This window comes from Thalassophryne amazonica, chromosome 12 (assembly GCF_902500255.1).
Source record: "Thalassophryne amazonica chromosome 12, fThaAma1.1, whole genome shotgun sequence".
In the NCBI taxonomy this organism is placed as follows: domain Eukaryota; kingdom Metazoa; phylum Chordata; class Actinopteri; order Batrachoidiformes; family Batrachoididae; genus Thalassophryne; species Thalassophryne amazonica.
In genome coordinates this window covers 63,426,785-63,448,003 of record NC_047114.1, presented here as the reverse complement: position 1 = coordinate 63,448,003, position 21,219 = coordinate 63,426,785, and the positions used below count along the sequence as shown (strand labels likewise).

The window sequence follows — 21,219 nt, the reverse complement described above, 5'->3', positions numbered from 1 at the left end:
ACCCCAACGGTCAAAACGACCCCCTGTGAGCAAGCACTTGGCTACAGTGGGAAGGAAAAACTCCCTTTTAACAGGAAGAAACCTCCAGCAGAACCAGGCTCAGGGAGGGGCAGTCTTCTGCTGGGACTGGTTGGGGCTGAGGGAGAGAACCAAGAAAAAGACATGCTGTGGAGGGGAGCAGAGATCGATCACTAATGATTAAATGCAGAGTGGTGCATACAGAGCAAAAAGAGAAAGAAACACTCAGTGCATCATGGGAACCCCCCAGCAGTCTAAGTCTATATCAGCATAACTAAGGGATGGTTCAGGGTCACCTGATCCAGCCCTAACTATAAGCTTTAGCAAAAAGGAAAGTTTTAAGCTTAATCTTAAAAGTATAGAGGGTGTCTGTCTCCCTGATCTGAATTGGGAGCTGGTTCCACAGGAGAGGAGCCTGAAAGCTGAAGGCTCTGCCTCCCATTCTACTCTTACAAACCCTAGGAACTACAAGTAAGCCTGCAGTCTGAGAGCGAAGCGCTCTATTGGGGTGATATGGTACTATGAGGTCCCTAAGATAAGATGGGACCTGATTATTCAAAACCTTATAAGTAAGAAGAAGAATTTTAAATTCTATTCTAGAATTAACAGGAAGCCAATGAAGAGAGGCCAATATGGGTGAGATATGCTCTCTCCTTCTAGTCCCCGTCAGTACTCTAGCTGCAGCATTTTGAATTAACTGAAGGCTTTTTAGGGAACTTTTAGGACAACCTGATAATAATGAATTACAATAGTCCAGCCTAGAGGAAATAAATGCATGAATTAGTTTTTCAGCATCACTCTGAGACAAGACCTTTCTGATTTTAGAGATATTGCGTAAATGCAAAAAAGCAGTCCTACATATTTGTTTAATATGCGCTTTGAATGACATATCCTGATCAAAAATGACTCCAAGATTTCTCACAGTATTACTAGAGGTCAGGGTAATGCCATCCAGAGTAAGGATCTGGTTAGACACCATGTTTCTAAGATTTGTGGGGCCAAGTACAATAACTTCAGTTTTATCTGAGTTTAAAAGCAGGAAATTAGAGGTCATCCATGTCTTTATGTCTGTAAGACAATCCTGCAGTTTAGCTAATTGGTGTGTGTCCTCTGGCTTCATGGATAGATAAAGCTGGGTATCATCTGCGTAACAATGAAAATTTAAGCAATACCGTCTAATAATACTGCCTAAGGGAAGCATGTATAAAGTAAATAAAATTGGTCCTAGCACAGAACCTTGTGGAACTCCATAATTAACTTTAGTCTGTGAAGAAGATTCCCCATTTACATGAACAAATTGTAATCTATTAGACAAATACGATTCAAACCACCGCAGCGCAGTGCCTTTAATACCTATGGCATGCTCTAATCTCTGTAATAAAATTTTATGGTCAACAGTATCAAAAGCAGCACTGAGGTCTAACAGAACAAGCACAGAGATGAGTCCACTGTCCGAGGCCATAAGAAGATCATTTGTAACCTTCACTAATGCTGTTTCTGTACTATGATGAATTCTAAAACCTGACTGAAACTCTTCAAATAGACCATTCCTCTGCAGATGATCAGTTAGCTGTTTTACAACTACCCTTTCAAGAAATTTTGAGAGAAAAGGAAGGTTGGAGATTGGCCTATAATTAGCTAAGATAGCTGGGTCAAGTGATGGCTTTTTAAGTAATGGTTTAATTACTGCCACCTTAAAAGCCTGTGGTACATAGCCAACTAACAAAGATAGATTGATCATATTTAAGATCGAAGCATTAAATAATGGTAGGGCTTCCTTGAGCAGCCTGGTAGGAATGGGGTCTAATAAACATGTTGATGGTTTGGATGAAGTAACTAATGAGAATAACTCAGACAGAACAATCGGAGAGAAAGAGTCTAACCAAATACCGGCATCACTGAAAGCAGCCAAAGATAACGATACGTCTTTGGGATGGTTATGAGTAATTTTTTCTCTAATAGTTAAAATTTTGTTAGCAAAGAAAGTCATGAAGTCATTACTAGTTAAAGTTAATGGAATACTCAGCTCAATAGAGCTCTGACTCTTTGTCAGCCTGGCTACAGTGCTGAAAAGAAACCTGGGGTTGTTCTTATTTTCTTCAATTAGTGATGAGTAGAAAGATGTCCTAGCTTTACGGAGGGCTTTTTTATAGAGCAACAGACTCTTTTTCCAGGCTAAGTGAAGATCTTCTAAATTAGTGAGACGCCATTTCCTCTCCAACTTACGGGTTATCTGCTTTAAGCTACGAGTTTGTGAGTTATACCACGGAGTCAGACACTTCTGATTTAAAGCTCTCTTTTTCAGAGGAGCTACAGCATCCAAAGTTGTCTTCAATGAGGATGTAAAACTATTGACGAGATACTCTATCTCCCTTACAGAGTTTAGGTAGCTACTCTGCACTGTGTTGGTATATGGCATTAGAGAACATAAAGAAGGAATCATATCCTTAAACCTAGTTACAGCGCTTTCTGAAAGACTTCTAGTGTAATGAAACTTATTCCCCACTGCTGGGTAGTCCATCAGAGTAAATGTAAATGTTATTAAGAAATGATCAGACAAAAGGGAGTTTTCAGGGAATACTGTTAAGTCTTCTATTTCCATACCATAAGTCAGAACAAGATCTAAGATATGATTAAAGTGGTGGGTGGACTCATTTACTTTTTGAGCAAAGCCAATAGAGTCTAATAATAGATTAAATGCAGTGTTGAGGCTGTCATTCTCAGCATCTGTGTGGATGTTAAAATCGCCCACTATAATTATCTTATCTGAGCTAAGCACTAAGTCAGACAAAAGGTCTGAAAATTCACAGAGAAACTCACAGTAACGACCAGGTGGACGATAGATAATAACAAATAAAACTGGTTTTTGGGACTTCCAATTTGGATGGACAAGACTAAGAGACAAGCTTTCAAATGAATTAAAGCTCTGTCTGGGTTTTTGATTAATTAATAAGCTGGAATGGAAGATTGCTGCTAATCCTCCACCCCGGCCCGTGCTACGAGCATTCTGACAGTTAGTGTGACTCGGGGGTGTTGACTCATTTAAACTAACATATTCATCCTGCTGTAACCAGGTTTCTGTTAGGCAGAATAAATCAATATGTTGATCAATTATTATATCATTTACCAACAGGGACTTAGAAGAGAGAGACCTAATGTTTAATAGACCACATTTAACTGTTTTAGTCTGTGGTGCAGTTGAAGGTGCTATATTATTTTTTCTTTTTGAATTTTTATGCTTAAATAGATTTTTGCTGGTTATTGGTAGTCTGGGAGCAGGCACCGTCTCTACGGGGATGGGGTAATGAGGGGATGGCAGGGGGAGAGAAGCTGCAGAGAGGTGTGTAAGACTACAACTCTGCTTCCTGGTCCCAACCCTGGATAGTCACGGTTTGGAGGATTTAAGAAAATTGGCCAGATTTCTAGAAATGAGAGCTGCTCCATCCAAAGTGGGATGGATGCCGTCTCTCCTAACAAGACCAGGTTTTCCCCAGAAGCTTTGCCAATTATCTATGAAGCCCACCTCATTTTTTGGACACCACTCAGACAGCCAGCAATTCAAGGAGAACATGCGGCTAAACATGTCACTCCCAGTCCGATTGGGGAGGGGCCCAGAGAAAACTACAGAGTCCGACATTGTTTTTGCAAAGTTACACACCGATTTAATGTTAATTTTAGTGACCTCCGATTGGCGTAACCGGGTGTCATTACTGCCGACGTGAATTACAATCTTACCAAATTTACGCTTAGCCTTAGCCAGCAGTTTCAAATTTCCTTCAATGTCGCCTGCTCTGGCCCCCGGAAGACAATTGACTATGGTTGCTGGTGTCGCTAACTTCACATTTCTCAAAACAGAGTCGCCAATAACCAGAGTTTGATCCTCGGCGGGTGTGTCGTCGAGTGGGAAAAAACGGTTAGAGATGTGAACGGGTTGGCGGTGTACACGGGGCTTCTGTTTAGGGCTACGCTTCCTCCTCACAGTCACCCAGTCGGCCTGCTTTCCCGGCTGCTCGGGATCTGCCAGGGGGTAACTAACGGCGGCTAAGCTACCTTGGTCCGCACCGACTACAGGGGCCTTGCTAGCTGTAGAATTTTCCACGGTGCGGAGCCGAGTCTCCAATTCGCCCAGCCTGGCCTCCAAAGCTACGAATAAGCTACACTTATTACAAGTACCATTACTGCTAAAGGGGGCCGAGGAATAACTAAACATTTCACACCCAGAGCAGAAAAGTGCGGGAGAGACAGGAGAAGCCGCCATGCTAAATCGGCTAAGAGCTAGTAGCTACGCTAAGCTAGCGGATTCCTAAAAACACGCAAAGTGAATAATGTGTAAATAATTTAGAGGTGATTCAGCAGAAGGAGTGCTTTAGTTAAGGCACGTAAAGATTACACTGGGAAACAAATCGTAATCTAGATAACTAGATCAATCTAACTGCGCAGATTAAACAGCTAACAGATACAGAAAAACACCGCTGTGCTCCGGAACAGGAAGTGATACAATACCGCAGTGAGAGCCAACCACCAGTCAAGGCAAAGAAGGCAACAGTTCTTCAAAACTTTCTCTGAAATCTTAATCAGTGAAGATTTGGTCACTGTGAATTACATGACACTATAATTGCTTCACATCAGAATCTGAATTTCCCCAGGCCAGGATAATCCACCTTTTATGGCCTCACGCCAAGGCCAGAAACTATCAAGACATGCCACAGGATCTCTTCCATGATAAGATGTGGCCATGAACTTATCTCTAGGTCTAAGTGAAGCAAAAGAAGACCTTTTGTTTAAACAGGAATGCAAGAGACCAGTATTTTATGTTATGCATATTTAAAATTCTAACAGGGGTCGAATTAGTACCTGCATGTGCTAGTTTGTGCATGATTTAAAAAATAAAAAATTAAAGTTTTTTTTCTCCTCTTGCAGTGGCGCACATTGTGTCCGCAGGACCTTCCGTAGCTCCCCTCTCCCCGTCCCATTTTCTTCACACAATAACAAACATGGCTACCGCTAAGGAAGAGTGAGTTTCGTTAGTGGTTTGGGATTGCTGCGACAGATGTGGAACAAGTGACTGCACGCTGCAAAGTTTGTCTAAAGTCAAGGTTCTCCCCAGACAATGGAACAACGGCATAGTGCCGTTATATTTTTTTAATCCAACCAGGCTGTTTGTGCTGAACGGACTGCTGCCTGCTCGCCCCGCACCTGCCGGCAGCCAGCTGAGCAGAGTCACAGCGTCTCTCAGTGAAAGAACAAAATCTCCATAAAAGTCTTCCAATAAAAACAGCTCCTTCTGCCTGCGTAGCTAGTGACACATTAAGGCTTTATTTTACAGATGAAAGCCTTCATGTTTCCAAGTTTGCTCAAATAGGCCGCAAAGACGGTGTGAGAGTGACGAGTCATTTGCTTGCTGAGAGCGAGAGAGAGAGAGAGAGAGAGAGAGGGTGGGGGGGAAGAGAGAGAGAAAAGAGGAAAAGTGTGAGCAACAGACACTAAACGCTGTAACAAAAAAGGCAGTGAAGCAATTTTAATCAACAGTCATCTTCACCACACAGCCTCAGTGAGAAAGTAAGGTGTGAAAAACGGATTCAGAAAGTTTTTCCATCCAGAGTTTCATCTTCAAAAGAGCAAATTTACTTCTTACAGAAGTGTTTTTTCATTTTCTTTATTATTGTCGTTTATGCACCATTGACACCAGATTAAATTACTTGTATGTGAGAACTTACTTTGCAATAAATTTGATTTTGATTTGACAATCAAATTAGTCCAGATTTAGCGCTTGTTCAAACAAGACAATTTGGGGTTATATTGTTTTAAAAAAGCATGTAATCCCAGTCAGAAATGTTAATAAGAAAAAACTAAACTGTCAACATAACAACAACAAAAAAAAACTCTTACTGGATTAAAGGTACAGTGTGTCATTTTTGAAGAGGAGAGCAAATGTTATGTCTTTCAAACATTAATGTGTTTTTAAACTTTTCAATGGTATTTATTTTATTAACTTAGACAGAAACATGGAAAAAGAACTTTGATATTACAACACAAGTGTCATTTTTTGTCTATTATTGTTGCTTTCAATGCATCTCAAACCAGTCAAAATGACTCGCAACACGCCGCCTTGGGTGATAATTGCCTACAGCACCGCTATACTAAAAATATCTGGGGAGAACCCTGAAAGCCCATTGCAACAAAACGCAGTCGCACAACAAACTTATTCCAGCATCTAAAACAGAGGCATCCGGCTGTGTGGGAGAAATGCCACACTTTACGAGGGGAACAAAAGCGCAAACTCCCACTAAAAAGCAGCTTACTCTGGTGGAATCATTTACCCAAGTGTATTTTTTAAATCAAAAGAAGAGTTGGAGCTTCAATTCCAGGAGGTAAGTAGGGGTTAGTTTTAAGTTTTTGATCAAATAAAAGCAAAACTTGTTTTGAGTTATCGCTGTCATTTGTACTAAATGTTTTCTTTATAAAAGTAGGGGGTGGGGGAATCAGAAAAAAATCAAAAGTCAAATTTTTTTCTGAAAAATTCTGAGATTTTATTTTTAGGCCAAATCACCCAGGCCTAGAACCAGTAAAGAAATAAATAAGGAAAAAAAAAAAACAATTTCCAGTGTGTTGTCTTCATCTTCCCTGCGTCTCTATTTGTTGTGGAAAGCTGACAAACGTTGCCAGCGGCGCCGTCTCTGGGTTCACAACATCCTCATGAGACATTTCCAATTCGGGGAGTTTCATTATTTAAATAACTGGAGCTGCAGGAGCTCCAGTTTGAGGACCTCCTGTCCCGTTCGCGTGCGCACATGTAAACAAAGAAAAGAAAAAAAAAATGGCTGCCGCTGCGGTTCCTCACTCTCTCTTCCCTCAAACTCTGTCATCATTGTGTTATAAACCAGTCACCATTTGTTTTATTATACATCTGTGTAGTTAATAAATAAAATAAGCTTCACGGACGATTCGTTCGGGCGCGCACATGAAAAAAAACTGTCTGCCGCTGCTGCTGCTCTCCCCTCAAACTCTCCCCAGAGAGGAAGAGCCTGACACATCAGAGGGGGAGTTTTAAGGGATGATATAAGACTGACCTTTGGTTATGCAAGTAACTTTTTTTGGTGCAAGTAATTTTTTTTGTTACTAGCACCAGTGCAAGTCGGTTAAAAAATGTATTTCGACCACTGTCTAATGTTGTTTGTGTTGATTATTCAAACAAAATGCTTTGCATATAATCACTTCATTTTAATGAGATGTGTTCCTTGTTAACTGATGTGTATTGAAATGTGATCTTTCTGCATTATCAAAATGTTGATGGTGAAATATTCTGTTTTAAATAAATGGAGTGTTTGAGTGACTATTAATAATGTGTATCTATTCGAGTGTCTTAGAACAAATAGTATGCCAAAATAGCTAATGTGTTTAAATAGTTGAATCATTTCTTTGTCTCTCTTCACATGTAGTTTCTGTGAAATTACACACCCTAAATGGGCAGTTTAATGACGTAAGTCCCCTTTAAAAAGGTAGAATAGAGTTTCTTCTCTCTCTCGGAAGGCCTTCTTCAGCCTTTTCTGCCCCTCTTCCTTTTTTAAAATGCTTAACTTTATTTCTGGGTCCACAAGGCCCCATGCTAGCCTAACTAAGCTACCACATGGCTTCATTCATTGTTTCATTCTTTGATAACTTTTAACAAATTAATAGCCTGACGTTTTTAAGGTTCGTCAAGTCTTTTGAATTTTTAAGAGAACTTCCAAGCTGAACTTTACAAAATAATGCTGCGTTCACACCGGGCGCAACGCGAACAACTGCAGCGACAGGTTGCCATGTAATCCCTATGGAAGGATGCGTTGTGGTGCCACGCAACGCGACGTGATGGATGCGAATGAAGTGACGCGAATGAAGCGATTTTGAGCGATTGGTGCGTTTGTGGCGCAATGTCGCGTTGCCCTCCTCCCCAAGTTGAAAAATCTGAACTTTTTCGTCTTGTTGCACTGCAATGACCAATCAGGGACTGAATATGTAGTGACGTGGAGATGTCTGGAGTTTGACTGAGTTGGAAGTGACCATGTCCTATCTGGTAGCCAGCCTGTGAGCAGGACTTATGTCCCTTTTGTCCTTTTCTTTCACAATTATGACAGAGTTTTTGGGGGAAGAGCAAGCAGCAGCCCCACAGCAGCAGGCAGCGGAGAATTTTTTTTTTTTTCTTTCACGTGCGCGCATGAGCGTATCTTCCATGAAGATTATTTTATTTATTAACTACACAGATGTATAATAAAACAAATGGTGACTGGTTCATCAACACAATTATGACAGAGTTTTTGGGGGAAGAGCGAGCAGCAGCACCACAGCAGGCAGCGGAGAGTTTCTTTTTCTTTCATGTGCGCGCGCGAGTGAATCGTCCGTGAAGAATATTTTATTTATTAACTATGCAGATGTATAATCAAATGGTGACTGGTTCATCAACACAATTATGACAGAGTTTTGGGGGGAAGGACGAGCAGCAGCCCCGCAGCAGGGGCAGCGGAGAGTTTTTTAAAAAAAATTTTTACATGTGTGCGTGTGAACGCGACAGGAGGTCCTCAAACTGGGTCCTGCAGAGGCGGAAGGACCGCTGAAAGCGGCCGTCATCCAGACGCAGCTCCTGCAGCAAATAATGATACTCCCCGAATTGTGAACGTCTCATGAGGATGTTGTGAACCGAGGGACGGCGCCGCTGGCGACATTTGTCAGCTTTCCACAACAATTAAGAGCACAGCAACTCACTCCGTGTGATCAAGGTCCGTCATGTTAACTTGACTGACAACTGGAGCCGGCAAGCGGAATGGAAGCTCCTCCTATTTGATGACGCACTGGGGCGAATATTCACAGCGAAAGCAGAGCGATACACCGGGCGATGGTGACGCGACGGACGCGAATTTGTGGCGTCTCGTCGCGCCCAGTGTGAACGCGGCATAATAGTGAATTTATAGAAAAGCGACTTTCCTTTTCTGTACTTTACAGTGCTGGTCTTAAAGTTTTAACCTTTTTCTAAATTCACAAAGACTTTTAATCTGGCTCCAACAAACCTTTTAAAGTTACCAGAACCCATTTTCAACAAACGCCTTCCACCTCTGGGGTCAAGCAAGCAACCTGACTGCAAGCAGCCATCCTGTCAGTAAAACCAGCCGACACTGAAGCCTTGGGATCGCTGGGGAGACCGCTGGTTTAACCCCTGACCCAAGTGAGCTCACGCTGCAAAGAGCCTAACACATTAACGACAGACTGATGGTTCATCCGAACCATCTCTTCAACAGATCAGATAAGTGACCCAGTTAAAGGTTCCAGAAAAAGGGTTTTGTTGTCAATGGATGCAAAGTGGCTTCTTTTTAGACATATTCATATATTTGTTTAATAACTTTCATAATAATAATTGGCTTCAAATTTCATCACTAAATTCAAATCAGATTTATTTACTTAAAGCTTTATCTCACTACTTTTTTTCAGCGTCTCACGAGTAAGCAAATTGTGTCCATAAATGAACTTATTTAATCACTGTCCAGTAAACTGTTAACTTCTTGTGTATTTGTAAGTACAATGTAAATATTTCTACTGTGGTTCATTTTGTGATCAGAAGGAAACCTTTGGTCAATCATAGTGTAGAATTCAGACTTTCAGACCCAAGACTGATTAAATAAATTGAGACTGATTAATTGAGAATGATTAATAATGTTTAAATGAAAGTACCTATGCTTTAAATAGGTGGTGCCCTGAGGTAATTAGATATTATTCTAATTAAATAATAATTATGAAACTTTAAAAATGTTAATTATTTTGGTGACCCATTAAATGAGGTCTAGGCCAGTTTAATTCAATTTGGGAGTTTAACAATACTTTTGCTACATATTTTTGGTGCTCTCCGTGAGACCACTAACACATTGCGAGGCTTAACTACTTATTCACTGCATTAAATTGGTGCCCGTGTGAGGTGCCATTCATTCCAAATAAGTAAATTAAATGTAATTCGTTACTTCGGCGATCACCTTAGTATTTCTTTTGTTCTTCTTGTTGCTTAATGCTGACAAATTGTACTGTATTTGTTGTCTTTTTGATGCCTGATTCTGGCTTTTTTTTCCCTCTCTGGTTGAGGTTCGGCTCCATCCAGGGATGGGTGTAGTGTCTGTTTTCTGAGGCCCTCCTGTCCTGTGCACTGGCAACATTTCCTGTATATTTGTTTTGTGAATTGTTTTGTAATTTGTGTCAGCAGCATGGCCCACGTAGAGGGTCACCCCTTTGAGTCTGGTCTGCTTGAGGTTTCTTCCTCAGATGGAGTTTTTCCTTACCACTGTCGCCTGTGTGCTTGCTCTGTGGGTTGGTAAGGTTAGACCTTACTTGTGTGAAGCGCCTTGGGGCAACTTTGTTGTGATTTGGTGCTATATAAATGAAATAAATTTCAAAAATTATAAAAAAAAAAAAATGTAATTAAAATTAAAGACTACATTGTGTACGAGAGGCAACCTAAAAGAAATCTGGGACTGTAAGGCGGTGGCAGGGAAGAGCGTAGCTCGACAGCATTGGATGGTGGTTTGTAGGATGACCTTGAAGCTGAAGAAGAGGGAAAGAGACAGAGAAGAACTAATGATCAGATGATGGAAACTGAAGGCGGTATAATGTGTTTAAATTCAGGGAGGAGGTGAGATACGAAGGCACTGCATGGAGATGTTTTTGGACAGCTGTAAAACTATTGCAGATATGAAGAAGAAGACAGCTAGCAAAGAGAAATGGTGGTTGAGTAAAGTTGTTCATAAAAATATAAGGAGAAAACTCGGAGGAAAAAAATCGGGATAATTGGGGGGGGGGGGGGGGGGGGTGATGAAAGTAGAGTGTGATTGGTGACCAATAACAGTCATCCCTTGTTCTGAGCTTTGGAGACCTCTGGTTTTACCTTTTCTCCTCTTGATGTCATAGACAGTGGTTCACAACTCAGTCCTCAAGTGCTGCCTGACATACACATTTTCTGTTTCTCCCTGCTCTGCTGTAAGATGATTAGCTCATTCAGGTGTCTGTTACTACTCGATTGGCTGCACATCTGCATGAGCAAATCAGGTTGTAGCAGAGCAGGGAGAGATGGAAAATGTGTATGTCAGGCAGCACTTGGGTGGTACTTGAAGGCCGGTGTCGCTGACCGAACGGTCACCCCTAAAAATCGGTCCACCCTGCCTTCACTGCGCATGCATCATTTCTGTGCATTGGCCACGGTTCACCAATTATCACCTTGTTTCTGCTTAAAACTGCACTCCAGTCATCATCTATCTCAGCGACAGGTATCTGAAGCTTTTGTACAACAATCATTTCCACATAAATTCAGCATTATTTCATATTAAAAGACAGAAGTGATCAGAGCGCCGCAGCAAGATGAGCTGCTAGCTGCTACATTCACTGTGCCTCCGTCATTTCAAAGCGTCAGTAGCGACTCACCGATTATCGCCTCGTTTATGCTTCAAACAGACTTTAAAATGATTTAAGAGGTTTTAGTTTGTCATCTGATGGTAAATAATCACATTATTCCCTTTGATCACTGTGGGTGTAGAGACTCGGTCTCAGATGAGCTGCTGTGGTCCCAAATCACGCATGCGCAGTGAAGGCAGGGCGGACCAAATTTTGGTGTGTGTGTGGGGGGGGCTGTCCAGCCTGCGACAACCCACTGTCCTAACAGAGGTGGTGCTCTAAATGGTTCATTCAGAGTTGTTTTGTCTTCAGCTAGTTTTGCTTTTGAAAATGTGGCTTTCTTTATCCATTTTCTTGCAAGGACTTCTTTTGTCTTCATGTACAGTATATATTGAGTATCATTTTGTGGAAGTCAAAATTTAATTACCTGATGTGTGTTTTCCATTGTCATTTTGTATATTGACACATTTTAGTATAGCATAATGTTACACCAGGAAGTTAAGATTCAAGGCCAGTAGACAATATTGCCATCGTCTGCCTCCATACTGACCGACTTTTGTGTGTCTCACAGGTTTGTGGGAATTTATGGAAACATGTCAAAGAAAAGGGGCAGGTAAGTTCAAACAGCAAAATCTGATTTCATCTTTTAGCTGTTGTATCACACTGAATTATCACTAGTAAAGCTGGTGTGTGTGTGTGTGTGTGTGTGTGTGTGTGTGTGTGTGTGTGTGTGTGTGTGTGTGTGTGTGTGTGTGTGTGTGTGTGTGTGTGTGTGTGTCTGTCTCCACTTAGTTAAGCATTGGAGTAGTATTTATAACAATAATAATTTTAAAAAACCGGTGATGTGATGATTAATTCTGACCAGTAGGTGTGAGTAAGATGGTTGTAGTACACACCTTCCAGTTGGTGTCAGTAATGTGCTAATAGGTTGCCAACTGCCAATAAACTCGACAAAAGAAATGCAGAAGGAAGTAAAAGAAGAAAACTGGCTGAACAAGCAAAAACTGTAAGTAGTGAAACAGCTTCCTCTAAAAATAGATTATTTGTGTATTTGTGGTAAATCAGAGCATTTACATGTTTTAAAAATGCTCTTCCATATTGCTGGTGAGCACTGAAAGGAGTAGTGGCTCTCAGCTCTGTCGACACTTTGCTTCCAGAAGACTGTGGTAAAATTTATGTAAAATGATAAGTCCAGCTATGTTTGATCAAACCAAAGTGGCAACCTCTGGTGTTGACAAAGAAACCAATGCAGAAGTGCCAAATTTTGCAGTTCCTTGAATGCCATGTTGAGACTTTCGCAAAAAAAAAAAAAAAAAAAAAAAAAAAGAGTGACTCCCCATACATACCAATGTTAAAATATCCACCTTTACAGCAGAAATAATAAACATTACAGCCTGGTACAAGGTACAAAACACCAGTTTTGCTCTCTTGTTCTTTCGGCTGTCCCCGGGTGTTCAGAGTCACTACAGTGGAGTCATTAGAGATCCTCATTGGGATTTTACATTCAGTGCCCTTCCTAATGTAACTCCAGTTCTATATGGAGAAACGCACACAGCCCCTGGTCTTCCCAAGTGTTTTTCTAGCCAAGTACTCATCAGAACCCACTCTCCTTCATTTCTGAGGTCAGAATGGCTGTGTTAATAACAGCTGTAACAAATCAGTAATTTGTAATAACAAAAAACACCCAATCCACATCCTGATTTGCAAAAGTCAAACAGCCAAACCCAGATTAGCCTGTTAGCCTTAGCTTGTTTGGTAACTACAAGTTGGGGCGGTGTGTTAGGGCATCATTCATGATGTCTATCCCATGGACTTGCCTGCGCTCCACCTCTTTATCCATTAAAGTTTGGTGGAAATAGGCACTGCCAAGATGGTGACATTTTGAGCTACCTCCATTTGAGTTTCAAACCCACTCTTCATAAAACCTGTGAGTGACATCATGGAGGGATTGTCGTGTTATCAGACCCAATACCAGACTTTCAGTTTGAATCAGGACAGCCCTATTGTTAATAGTTATGTTACTGCATTGGGTGACGTCGTCATTGATATTTTATCACTTCTGGGTATTTTATGCTATCCTCCAAAGATTGTTTCATGTTTACTTCGGTAGTTCACATCCAGCACTCCAGCTGTTGGGTAAATGCTCAGTTCTTGCTCAAATATTAGTAATATTAATATAAGTATTCACACCCTTTGTCTCAATACTTTGTTGATGCTGCTTTGGCAGCATTTACAGTCTCAAGTCTTCTCGGATATCATCCCACAGCTTTGGCACACCTATATTTGGGGCAGCTTTGCCTATTCCTCTTTGCAGAACCTCTCAAGTTCCATCACGTTGGATGGGGAGTGTTGGTTAATCCATCCATTTTCTGTACCCGCTTACTCCAATTAAGGGCCACAGGGGGCTGGAACCTATCCCAGCACTCGTGATGGGGAATGTTGGTGTGCAGCCATTTTCAGATCTTTCCAGATATGTTCAATTGGATTCAGGTCTGAGCTCTGGCTGGGCCACTCAAGGACATTCACAAAGTTGTCCTGAAGCCACTCATTTGATATCTTGGCTGTGTGTTTAGGGTCATTGTCCTGCTGAAAGATGAGCCATCACCCTTGCCCCAGTCTGAGGTCAAGAGCGCTCTGGAGCAGGTTTTCATCCAGGATGTCTCTGTACATTGTTGCATTCATCTTACCCTCAATCCTGACTAGTCTCACAGTTCCTGCCACAGAAAAACATCCCCTCAGCATGATGCTGCCACCACCAGACTTCACTGTAGGGATGGTGCCTGGTTTCCTCCAAACATGATGCCTGGCATTTACGCCAAGGAGTTCAATCTCATCAGACCAGAGAATTTTGTTTCTCATGGTCTGACAGTCCTTTAGGTGCCTTATGGCAAACTCCAGGTGTGCTGCCATGTGCCTTTTACTAAGGAGTGGCTTCCATCTGGCCACTCTACCATACAGGTCTGATTAGTGGATTGCTGCAGAGATGGTGGTCCTTCTGGAAGGTTCTCCTCTCTCCACAGAGGAATGTTGGAGCTCTGACAGAGTGACCATTGGGTTCTTGGTCACCACCCTAACTAAGGCCCTTCTCTCCCGATTGCTCAGTTTAGACGGGCAGCCAGCTCTAGGAAGAGTTCTGGTGGATCTTAACTTCCATTTATGGATGTTTCTGTACCCTTCCCTAGATTTGTACCTCATCTCTGAGGTCTACAGACAATTCCTTTGACTTAAACTGTGGGACCTTATATGTAGACAGGTGTGTGCCTTTCCGATTCATGTCCAATCAACTGAATTTACCCCAGGTGGACTCCAATTAAGGTGTGAAAACATCTCAAAGATAAGTGGATCCAAGATGCACCTGACCTCAATTTTGAGCTTCATGGGAAAGGCTGTGAATACCTATTTATGTTCATGTGATTTATTAGTTTTTTATTCTTAATAAATTTGCAAAACAAAAAACAAACTTTTTCACATTGCCATTATGGGGTATTTTGTGTAGAATTTTGAGAAAAAAAAAAGAATTTCATCCAGTTTTGAATAAGGCTGTAACATAAGAAAAATGTGGATAAAGTGCAGCGCTGGGAATAGTTTCTGGATACACTGTATGTTTCTCACACAATCACAGGAAGCGCAGCAGCGGAGAGTTGAGTGAGAGCTCAGCATCAACCCTAAGCCCAGACCCTGACAACCTGCTGGGTCGCAGGATTCAGCACACATGGAGGGAGAAAGGAAATGTGACCAAGTGGAAAGGCACAGTTCTGGAGCGCCTCACTGTGAACAGTTCCCTGTATATGGTGAAATATGATGGCTTTGATTGTGTCTATGGCATCGAACTATTCAAAGACAACCGGGTGTCCAACCTGCAGGTCCTGGCAGAGAAAGTTGGTGAGTGTTAACAGCATCCACTCATAATCTTGATGCTGTTATGACTTTGCTTGATTGTGCATATTGAGAGTTTTTTGAAGTAATTATGTTTTGGTGATAGGTTTAGCCGATCCATCAGAGATGGTTTTGCAGTTGTAGGTAATGGAGATCAGACTGTCAAAATTTGCTCAAAATGAGCAAATATTTGCACAAAACAATAAGGTTTATCACTTTGAACATTAAATATCTTGTCTTTGTGGTGTATTCAATTGAATATAGGGTTGAAGAGGATTTGCAAATCATTGTATTCTGTTTTTATTTACATTGCACACAACATCCCAACTTCATTGGAATTGGGGTTGTATGTTCAAAGGCTTGTGTTGCCCAGTTGTACTGGCACACGTCATTACAGCCATCTCCATTTGCAGTTAGGTTCACAAGTATTTGGATATTGGCAATATTTTTTTGTGATTTTTGCCTCTGTACACCACCACCACAGTGGAGCTGAAATGTCACAGTAAAGATGTGATTGAAGTCTACACTTGAAGTTGTAATTTAAAGGTTAAGTCTTGGAGTGCGTGCCTAGACCATGCATCACCACATTACAGAACCGTCTTGGGACCTGGTTGGCATCCACCCAAGCAGGCAACTGGTTCATCTCCACCTCCTGAAAGTTTGATCTCAGGCCAAAACCCCAGAGAGATAAATGTCACTGTTTAAAGAAGTGAAGTTCTTTTAAGTTTGACCCTCAGACCATATACACAAAGTATTCACAACACTTCACTTTTTCCACATTTTGTGATGTTACAGCCTTATTCCAAAATGGAGTAAATTCTTTTTTTTTTTTGCCCGTCACAATTCTACTCACAACATCCCATAATGACAACATGAAAACAATTTTTGGGGGATTTTTTTTTTTTTCAAATTTATTAAAAAGCAATTACAGCCTCGAGTCTTCTTGAATGTGATGCCACAAGCTTGGGTGCACCTACCTTTGGGCAGTTTTGCCCATTCCTCTTTGCAGCACTTCTCAAGCTCCATCAGGTTGGATGAGGAGTGTCTCTGCACAGCCATTTTCAGATTTCTTCAGAGATGTTCAATCAGTTTCATATCTGGACTCTGGCTGGGCCACTCTCCTCACTAGAATAAAGGCTGAACCTTTTTGTGTCAGTGTTTCTCTGGCTAGTTAATACAGTGGTTCTTTACATTTTTACCCATGGCCAAAATATCAGCTATCAGGTATTGGGGAGGCTTTGGGTCTGTCTGTGTGTGCTCAGCATAGGTCCATTCCTGTTACTGCCAGGGTCTTCAAATTCTTGGGGACCATTTTTGGGACACAGACCTTGGACAAGTTCAAAAATGGCTAACCTTGACCTATTTTAAGCAGTCAAAAGGTCACATTTTGTTTCATTTTTTAATGCTCATACAGCCGAAGGTATTGTTAGCATTGTTATATTCTCCCTGTGTTGGTGCATGCTTCTGTATCCATGGTGCAAAATGTGTCTACAAATAGCTTAAAATGACCAACACAGCAGCATCAATTTTTTTTGGACTTGGGGCTACATTTTTCCAGAGTAACTAAAGGAATGATGACCATCTTTACGTACCATCTGTGAGCTTTACAGTTGAGCAGTTTGTTTCGTTTACTTGTTTGTTTGTCACAGTGAACAATAAAATCAAGGTGCCTCCTGGAGCAGAGGAGCTAGTGGGTCGAGCTGTGGAACATTTGTTTGAGAAGGAGGACGGTGAGAAAAATGAGTGGCGAGGTATGGTGCTCTCCCGAGCCCCCATCATGACCCACTGGTATTACATCACCTACGAGAAGGACCCAGTGCTGTATATGTACCAGCTGTGGGACGACTATAAGGACGGAGATCTACGTGTCCTGCCTGAGACAGGTACAGCAGCAATCTGTGTAAATATATCCTCTTTGTCATATATTATGTAAAAGCTACCAGGAAATAAACACTTCTAAAACTGGAAACAATGTTTTTGTAACCTGATAACACCTCTGGAGTCATTTACAAGACACTTTGCAGCGTTAGCATGCACGCTAGCTTCCTCTAACTTAAAGCTAATTTCCTGTGGCGTTAAATTTGTTTCATTAGTACCTGCAAATGCTCAGAGAGTGATCTACAAATATTACTTGATTTGCACAACTTCCGCTCTTGTCAAAAAAATCATGCAAGCGCAAGACCCGCAGAGGCCGTTAAATCATAAATATTGTTGTTGATTGACTGATAGAGGGGCTTTATTGAACATGTACAAATTGTACATAAGACAATAGGATCTTATAATTAAACAACTGCTGATTATAAAGAACACAGTGCTCATACAGCCCAGGGTATTTTAGCATTGCGTTATATTTAAAAAAAAAAAATACACAAACACACTTCTTCACTTTAAATCCACATTAAGTCTCTTTTAGATCATCAACTGAGCACTTCTGTCTTGTGTTTGATAGCGCTGACTCACGCAGTCACTGAACCCTCTTTCTCTTCTTGTCTGTTCTGTAGCTGCACACACATTGCAGGCTTCGGGTGCAGGGGCAGACCCACAGGGGTGAGAGAAGGGGAAAGCCCCATAAACCCCTTAAAGGTCCACATTTGTAACCATTTTAAATACATTTTTTGCACATAATAACCATTATAATAATAATAAGATTCTACTACTTTGAAAAAATAAGATATTTAATAATATTAGTAGTAGTAGTAGTATTAACATCGTCCTTACTATTTGTAATATTTAAGAATAAATTAATTTTACCTAAAACCCAGGAGCTTCACACACTACACACATTATAATACATTGTTTATTCAATAAAGTAACTCATAGAATAGTTAGACTAAGTGCATATATGACATTAGAAAAGAATTCAGAACATTTCATCAAAATAAGCTCTGAGGTCATGTTAAATGTGCAATATGGATGTCCATCAATTATAGGTGACTGTAAGTAAATGGTAAGGTGGGAGTTCTGCTGGTCATGTTCAGGTTCACCAAACAAGTGAGAAATATTGATGCAAGAATTGATCACGCACAGTCACAAAAAAATGTCAGATTGAGCTGACATTTGCCATTTGGCATGCTTATATATGTTGTGTCACGGATGAATGCCGCCAAAACAGAATGTTAATAACACTGATATTTTTGGAGAAACTATGGATATTAGCTAACAACAGTGAACAGTGGATGTTGATAATTACATTCTTGACTCACACACCACTCCAAATCATTATAGAAACTTTGCATAATTTATTACCACCCGTGGAAAATGTCAGATACCTATTTTAGAAACACTACCCAATCTAGAGTGCATGGATCCCTACGGGCAACGCACCAGTCCTTTTTCGGAGTTAAATTGTAAAACACTTGGCAGATTGCAGCTTTAATATTTTCAATTTCTTGTTATAGTTACTGTTATGATCACAGATTATTAATGAGCGGATAATACTGTGTACACGGATTTTTAGGAGACTATATTGTTGTGTGGGCCGCCAGAAGAGGAGGTACTGCTGGCCCACCACCAGAGGGCGCCCTGCCTGAAGTGCGGGCTTCAGGCACGAGAGGGCGCTGCCGCCATGGACACAGCCGGGGGTGACAGCTGTCGCTCATTACCTCTTGACAGCTGTCACCCATCTACTCAACATCATCTCACTCCATAAAGACCAGACGTCATCTCCACCTCGTTGCCGAGATATCATACTTCATAGGAGGTAACGCTCTCAGCCTTTTTATGAGATTTGTAACTCTGTTATTTTGAGAATTTGCAGGAGAACCGGTCGTTTGTGAGGAGGCTGTGCAAGACGGCGCTCCTTTTCAGCTGAGACCGCGGCAACATATTGAATGAGAGGTGGAGGTGGCATTCCCACCGTAGTTGTTACTGGGTGTACACACACCCACACTTGACTGTCTTTGTTCTTCGCCAGCAGTACCAGATCCGACAGTCTGGGACGGTGATCACCTGGGAATTCGGGACTTGGCGGCTCCAGTATTCACCAGGTTCTGGGGCGGCGGAAATCGTGTGGTTCCGGCTCTTCTCAGGACAGACGTCTTCTATCCTCGAGCCTGCCCACACGTCACCTCCTGTGTATTGACTGTTATGATATTCTGTGATTGTCTGTATGTTCGTTGTGCACATTCACAACATTAAATTGTTACTTTTTGGCTCATCTATTGACCGTTCATTTGCGCCCCCTGTTGTGGGTCCGTGTCACTACACTTTCCCAACATATATAAAGACTATGATATATAAAGTAGGTCAAAAGCACATCTGCAAATGTTTAAAGTGGTCAAAAATAATGTGCTTGCTCCTGCTGCACTGATTGTCTGTTTATCTTTCTGTTTCTGTTTTCCAGAGAATAAACACCTGCTGCCAGCAGACAGGAAGCCTGGTGAGGAACCAGAAAGCCTTGTGGGTAAACAGGTAGAGTACGTCACAGATAACGGGTTGAAGAGAACAGGTTTGGTCATCTACCAGGTTCCAGCTAAACCCACTGTATACTACATCAAATACGATGACGACGTTCACATCCACGTGTACGACCTGGTGAAGACCACTTAATACTGACTGCTTGGGAACATCTTCAGCTGACGACAACTCTACTCCAGCGGTTGTCACCCGTTATAGTGTTATACATTTCTGTTTTACTCCAGCAGGAGGCGTTGTGCCGAAGATTGACAGCACCCAGGTCCTGTTAGGTCCTGTTTCTGTTTCATTGGCCTGCAGAGGGTATGTTTTTGTTGTTTATTTTAAACTTTCACATCGTAACATTTTGTTTTTTGATTCTCAGTTCTGTGTTGACCTTTATGTATGACTGTTAGGTCTTCTGAAATGTAAATAAAAGGGGTCTTGGACCAGTTGTATAGCCCAGCAGATAACATGGAGCCAAACAGGTTTTTTTTTCTGCTTTAAATGTCACTTGTACATTGTAATTTTCATGACTATAAATCATACTTATTGCAATTAATACATCAAAGAAAAATCAGATTTTCTTAGCTACACCTCTATGTTTTGTTACTTGCATTTAATTTCACTGTCATGACTGTGCTATTTATTTCATCTGGATTATCTGGTTGTGCTGCTGGTAATTCAAACATTCTCGCTAAATTTGTGTATGCTGTGCTTTCTGTGTTTCATTGGCTAAGCCTCAGTTTGTTGAATATAGAAATCATCATTTCGCCAATGTGCTAATTTTTTCTACCACCAAAGTGAACTCCAGATTTCAGTTGAATTGTATAAGCATCAATGGGATAACTGTGACCCACATAGTGGATGTTGAACACAGATGATTTTAATACATCATGTATCATTTCTCTTTTTCCCTACATGTAAACTGCAAGTTTTCTACATTATACAATACGATGTTGAAATCAAGTTGTTTGAGCTGTGTTTGTGCTATATGCTACTTGTGTCCAAATTAGCTGCTGTTGAAGGATCTAGAAAGGTGATCAATGGCGATATTCCCTCCAGGCTTCAGCCAACCAGCCAGAACAAAGGTATTTTTGGCCTAAGAATTAAGAGAAAAGAAAGGTCAAGGAGATCAACCAGGATCAGTGCCGTTGAGGAAAGATGGAGGCAAAACAAGCTGTAATTTAAAAGCAGTCTTCCTGGGAGTAAAAGGAAAATGGAGTAATTGTGATAGTTTATTAACACAATTAAAAATAGACATCATAATGTATGTGTAATGAAATCAGAGCTATGATTTAAAGCTACAGTATGTAGGAGCGGTCCCGCTCACCATGATGCACTGTCATGCCAACACGATAGCCAAAAAGGGACGGTAACATTTTGCATCACAGTCCAGAAGACTGACGAAAAAAGCCTTTGTGGTTGTTTCAACGTGCAGTGACTACAGGTTACCAGTACAAGCTAACACGTTTTAGCGCTAATTTTTGTGAAATGGAGGGATATACATATTATCACAAGAGAAGGCAAAGG

The 21,219-nt window shown here is 41.2% G+C and overlaps 1 protein-coding gene across 1 annotated transcript in view; it reads left to right on the top strand.

Annotated features, from left to right (window-relative positions):
* The window catches only part of LOC117521654 (spindlin-Z-like), a 30,232-nt gene extending 9,577 nt beyond the window's left edge, over nt 1-20,655 (top strand). The window contains exons 2-5 of the mRNA XM_034182976.1: nt 11,990-12,031; nt 15,041-15,300; nt 16,944-17,177; nt 19,637-20,655. Coding sequence (XP_034038867.1) covers nt 12,012-12,031; nt 15,041-15,300; nt 16,944-17,177; nt 19,637-19,842 — 720 coding nt within the window. The 5' untranslated portion in view covers nt 11,990-12,011 and the 3' untranslated portion in view covers nt 19,843-20,655. The remainder of the gene's footprint in view (nt 1-11,989; nt 12,032-15,040; nt 15,301-16,943; nt 17,178-19,636) is intronic.
* The last annotated feature ends 564 nt before the right edge of the window (nt 20,656-21,219 follow it).